Below are 6275 nucleotides of genomic sequence, written 5' to 3'. Positions count from 1 at the left end.
AGGTTTGATGTAAAGCCTTTAATTTCTGCCACCTATTTATTATGGAGGCTGGGTTTTCATTTACATCTAATTCCGGTGGCGCGAGTAAATGACCGCCTGTGAGGAAATGACCGGGAGTTAGAGGCTCCAAGTCAGTTGGCTCGTTCGATGAGGGACTTAACGGTCGCGAGTTGAGACAAGACTCAACTCGGCATAATAAGGTACTGAGCTCCTCAAAGGTGTATTTGTGGGTGGATGCAATCTTTTTGAAGTGGTTTTTGAAACTTTTTACACCCGCCTCCCACAGTCCGCCCATGTGAGGAGCTGCTGGGGGTATAAAATGCCATGTAAGTGTTTGATGACTAAATTTCGATATGGTTTTATCACGCGCTTCTGCTATGAACGCCTTCATTTCAGATCGTAATGATCGAGAAGCTCCGACAAAATTGGTACCGTTGTCGGAGTACATGTTTTTCGGACATCCTCTTCTACCAACAAACCTAGCGAATGCTGCCAGAAAGGATGGGGTGCTGAGATCGCTTGTCACTTCCAAGTGAATTGCTTTAGTCGTAAAACAAACGAAAAGGCAAACGTAGCCTTTGGAAATGCGGCAACCGCGGCCGCGATAGCTCTTAATCGAGAAATTTGTGCGTTCTTTCGGTAGGTTGCCCATAAGTTGGGTTTGTGACCGTTTCTTATAGATAGTGCAGACTTTGCAGTTGTGGATGATGGACCTGATCATGTTGTTGACTCGGGGAATCCAATATTGCGTCCTAATGAGACGTAACATTAGTTGCTTTTCCCCATGCAAAGAAATCTCATGGACAAACTGGACAAGAAGGCGAGAAAATCTACAATCGTATGGAAGGATAATTGGATGGCGCTCATTATAGGCCAGATCTTGAGACGCGCCGAGGCGACCACCCATCCTCATGATATCATCTCTATCGAGAAATGGATTAAGGGGCAAAACTTCACTCTTCGCATCGATGGATTCCCCGGATTTCAATTTACTATACTCTTCAAAGTAATGTTGCTTTTGACAGATTTTTATCAAGCGTTGAGTCGTTGTTTTAATTTCATCAGCGGAAATTAAAGAAGTGTCGGCTCGAAACGAAGCTCTTGTTTTTGGATGGGTTCTTTGAAAAAATCTTATAATATATGATAAAACTCTCAAAGCCCTAGGCAATGCTGAAAATCTATCTAAAATATTAGTTGCATTATTTATTTTAGTTGCTGCGTGCACATGCACCCTCTTTTCCTCGACTATTGTGTTGTAGTTTGCCTCTTGTACAGGCCATTTAGTTTGGTCTTCTTGTAACCAAGAAGGTCCCTGCCACCACAAGGGATTGTCAACCAATTCGTAAGCAGGCAGTCCTCGGCTGGCTAAATCTGCTGGATTTGATGCCGAATCCACATGCAGCCAGTTCTTATTACCAACTTTTTCTACTATTTTTGTTATCCTGTGGGCGACGAAGGTCATCCACGAACAAGGCGGCTTTCGTATCCACGCGAGAACGATTGTTGAGTCCGTCCACAGGTGCGCTTTTAAATGTCCCAAGTCAAGATTTCTCAGTACCGTCTCGATGATTTCTGCAAGCAGTACGGCGCCGCAAAGTTCCAATCGAGGTAATGAGATAATCTTTACTGGGGCTGCTTTTGTTTTTGCCAAAAGTAGACTTACGAAAACTTTTGCATTTTGTGTAACGCGCAGATATACAGCAGCCGCATACGCTTTTTCCGATGCGTCACAGAAGCCATGTACTTCGACGTCATCTGTTGGTGAGAAATGTACCCATCGAGGTATTCGTATGTTATCGATCTCATGGTAATGTTGTGTAAAATTTTTCCAGCGATCCAGGGTAGTTGGAGTTACGGTTTCATCCCAGTCCGTGCCTTCCAGCCAAATACCCTGCATTAGTATTTTGGCTACGATTATGATGGGCGCGAGCCACCCCAGGGGGTCGAAAAGTTTGGCGATAGCTGATAATATCGCCCTTTTCGTTGGATTATCGCTTTCTTCTAATGGTCTCGCCATAAAATAGAATAAATCCGTATGGGCGTTCCATCTTATGCCGAGAGCCTTCACTGCGCTAGTTTCTTCGAATTCAAGAAAATCTTCGGTTAGTAGATTCGTTTTTGGAATGTCTTTCAGTAACTCTTCGCAATTGGCAGTCCATTTTCTTAATGGAAAACCGGCTGACTCTAACACTTGGGTTATTTCATCTCTGGCATTTATCGCAGAGTCAATGCTGTGTCCTCCCGCTAGAACGTCGTCGACGTACATGCATCTTCGTAGAATATTGGATGCTATCGGAGAGGAGTTTTCCACATCATCAGCTAGTTGTAAAAGTGTCCTTATTGCCAAGTAAGGAGCACAGTTAACCCCGAAAGTGACCGTCTTCAGCTCGTAAAGACTGACCGGTTCGTTCGTATTGGTACGAAAAACTATGCGCTGGAACTTAGTGTGATTGTCATGCACCATAATTTGCCGGTACATCTTCTCGATGTCGCTGTTGAAGACGTATTTATATAATCTCCAACGTAGGATTAATATGGGAAGATCCGCCTGGAGTACTGGTCCTGGGAGCAGTACGTCATTGAGGCTTACACCATTTGCCGTCGGACTTGAGGCATTAAAAACCACGCGAAGTTTTGTTGACGTGCTTTCTGCCTTGATGACCGCGTGATGAGGCAGGAAATAGTTGTCGGAGGACTCTGCTGGTATATTATTTATTAGCTTTGACATATGCCCTAACGATTCGTATTCCGATAATACCCTGTTATATTCCTTTTGTAGTCCAGGATCCTTGGCCAATCGCGTCTCGTGTCGGAAAAATTGTGAGCACGCTCTTTTTAGGGAGGGTCCTAGGCAGACATTCTCTGGAAAATCCTGCCTGAATGGTAGCGAAACTACATATTTCCCGTCTTGGGTACGTTGAGTTGTATTCTTGTACAACTCCTCACAGTACTTGTCTTCCTCACTTAGGCTTTTGCTTTTCGGCAGATCCTCTACTTCCCAGAACGCAGTAAGCTGCTTATCCAAGGCGACTTCGCTAAAGTATGAAGCAATATGGTTGGTTGCACTTGTTGCATCTGGGCGGCCGGTTAATATCCAACCGAACACGGTTTCTTGGGCTAGAAGAGTATTAAGTACATTTTTCTTCAAGCCGCTCAAAATGATTTCTGGATAAATATCTCCTCCAAGCACAAGGTCCACTTGCTCATTAACAAAGAACCTTTTATCGGCCAAAACCAAATCTGGGAATGCTTGTTTAGTTTCAGCGCTAATATGGGTAGTTGGAAGATTTCCAGTTAGTTGTGCTAAGACAAGCACAGTGGTTTTCGACCGGAATAATGGATCAATCGGTGACCGTATTTCTATATTGCATGCTTCTTTGACCTGCGCCGATATGGAATTTGTGATGCCGGAAACTTGGGCATGCAACCTTTTGGATGGCAGGTTGATTCGGCGTTTGAGTCTTTCCGTTATAAAGGAACACTCAGACCCGGAATCAATAAGAGCTCTTGCAGAAAAATCGGTTCCATTATAATGTATATTTACGCGCGCTGTTCCTAGGAGCACACCAGTATTTGAATTTGCAAAACAAGACTTGACATTTTTGTCCCCAGTTGAATTTGGTTTTCCTGTCTTGCGTCTTGTTTGTGCTTGCTTCGACGTAGATGCTCGATTACCAGTTGAGCTTGGCGGCATTTGGTGCGCTGTAGGCTTTTGCTGGTCAGTCTCCAGGTGCAGGAGCGTGTGGTGTCGGGAGTGGCACTTGCTGCAATTAAACGAGCATGTGCATCTTGACACAGTATGTCCAGACTTAAGACAGTTCAAGCAAGAGTTATTGTTTTTCATGAACTCTATTCTTTCAGATGGTGTCATCTTTAAGAAGCGGGAACAGCTGCGTAACTTGTGCTCATTGGACTGGCACATTATGCAAGTGAACTTGGTCACGCTTGCTTGGAAAACGCCAAGTCGTTTTGGGGAGGCTTCTGCTGGTTTGTGTGTCTGTGGCTTTGGCGCTCTCACAGCTTTGGAATTTTTTAAGCCTGATAAAGTCTCCAGCGTTTGAAATCTGTTGGATAGGAACTTGTCCATATCCTCCCACTTTGGTATATCATTTTTGTGGTCTATGGTTTGTTCCCATAGAGCCAGCGTACTTTCTGGAAGTTTGGTGGAGCAGAGGTAGACTAAAATTGCATCCCAGTTTGAAACGTTAATTTGGTGACTGTTTAGGGACGATAAGCAATTATTTATATCCCGCTGCAACCTTTTTATTGAGCTACCACACTCATTTTCCACTGAATTTAAATTGAAAAGTATTTTCAGTTGTGTATTTACGAGGATACGCTTGTTTTCATATCTCTCGCATAAACTTTTCCAGGCTGTTTGGAAGCCTTCGTTTGTGAGTGGACACTTTCTCACGATGTCTTTGGCTTCCCCTTGAGTCTTTTGGTTGAGATGAAATAGTTTCTCAACCGGAGTGAGGCGCTTGTTAAGGATGTATATGGCCGTGAACATATCACGAAATGATGGCCATGACAGATAGTCACCCTTGAACACATCGGTATCACACGGAGGTAGGTGGATATTGTGTTCACGGACCGACTGATCCTGTACATCCTTTTCTGCGTTAACAAGCGTTTCGGACTGACTCGCCATGGCAGACATGCATTTAACATAGCTAGCGAACGAGCTTTTATGTTTTCTCCTTATGGCCTTAATGTCTTCTTTCGACAACCCTTCTCTGTTTATTATAGTATCATACCCTTGTTTAGTTTTTTCCCACATATCTTTCAGTTCGTCTTGCTGTATTGCAAGACCATGTTTATTTTGCTCTGCAGGTGGCGTGCTGCTAAAATCGGATTCAAATTCGATTATTGCCTCTGCCAAACGAATGAACGACTCCATGTTTAAAAATGGTACTTGAATTAAAATCAATCACAGATAAATTCGACGATGTGCTTTAATATGTGATAGCAACCTTACTCTTAAACAAAAATAAATGCTTAGATTATCGAATTTGTTCGCCAAGTATTCAATAAACGAAAGTTTCTGCCGCTGAAAAAGATACCAACTCTTGTGGTCGAAACGCCACACAAAAGATATAATTTCCGGAATTGAAGAAGTAGCCGTTAAATTTATATATAAAATAGTTATGGTAAAACTTTATTTAACTCAATATATTTCTCTCTTTCAATTATCAGGGATTGGTATATATAAAGGCTGTATATATGCTGTATATATAAAAAAGTGACTCGCCACCCAACTGCTATTAAGTATGTGTGTAATTTGCATATACGTTCACAAGACAATAATAATACTCGCAAATTAATACTGCAAGGGATCCACACGCAGAAGTGATTTTGTGAAGAAAGTGCAATTGTTAAAGGCAAATTACCGTGCACGTTTCAAACAAAGAGGTTATGTGTCCTCCGACGATCAGTGATTATAATGTGGTTCGCGAATTTATTGCAACTATTGCCGCACAAGTAGTAATACGTTTTACTAACAATAAAAATTAAATCCGTGGTGAAGTAATCAAAAGACCGGCAGAGTCAATTACATATATTACAAATGAATTGCAACTGATAACCTCTTTTCACTGTCGTTTATGTGTGTATGTGTGTGTATCTTCACTTGTCTGTTACCAGCCGTGGACAGACAGAATCGGTTCGGGAAATTATTTGAACTAATTGAATTAAACAAATAATATCAACGCAACTGAAAATTAATTGACTGCAATTGAAAATGTGCACTTTGCAACCAATCTGAGCCGTCTTTGTCACTCGCGGACAGACGGAATTAGCTCGTTTGGTAATTTTAATAGCTATGCACAAATTTTCGCTCCTCACAAAATCACCCGCGTGAATCTCGTTTGCAATTGCGTGTGCTTTCTATGCAATATAAATATAGCACAATTGCTCACAAAATAAATAGATGTATGATGTTTTATTTTTATTTTTTATTTTTTGAAAGTGCACTTGAATATGTGTGTAACCACGTACCTTGTTTCGTCGGTGACTTTGGTGTGAGGAAGCTCAATAGAAAGTGGTATTTGTTGATTGATGCACAGGTGCGGTTTGTGATGTCTTGGTTAATTCGCTTTTGTGGCAAACTCGCTTTGACGGTGGACTGTATTTCTGTGGTTTCGCTGGTACTGCAATGGTCACACGGTCCCAAAATGGCGCTTTATGAATATATTTAGTGTTAGTCGGACGGCTCCGAAAGGACCAAAATGTAAAACCCCGGGCGTCGCAAGATTCGCAATTGGACGCACCAGTGT

At 42.2% G+C, this 6275-nt stretch overlaps 1 protein-coding gene across 1 annotated transcript in view; it reads right to left on the bottom strand.

Annotated features, from left to right (window-relative positions):
• The window catches only part of LOC118736146, a 7879-nt gene extending 2979 nt beyond the window's left edge, over positions 1-4900 (bottom strand). The window contains exon 1 of the mRNA XM_036466243.1: positions 1664-4900. Coding sequence (XP_036322136.1) covers positions 1664-4900 — 3237 coding nt within the window. The remainder of the gene's footprint in view (positions 1-1663) is intronic.
• Positions 4901-6275: the final 1375 nt, after the last annotated feature.

This window comes from Rhagoletis pomonella, unplaced genomic scaffold (assembly GCF_013731165.1).
Source record: "Rhagoletis pomonella isolate Grant_MI unplaced genomic scaffold, Rhpom_1.0 Rhpom_scaffold_00003, whole genome shotgun sequence".
Lineage (NCBI taxonomy): Eukaryota > Metazoa > Arthropoda > Insecta > Diptera > Tephritidae > Rhagoletis > Rhagoletis pomonella.
This window is presented reverse-complemented; position numbering and strand designations above follow the sequence as displayed.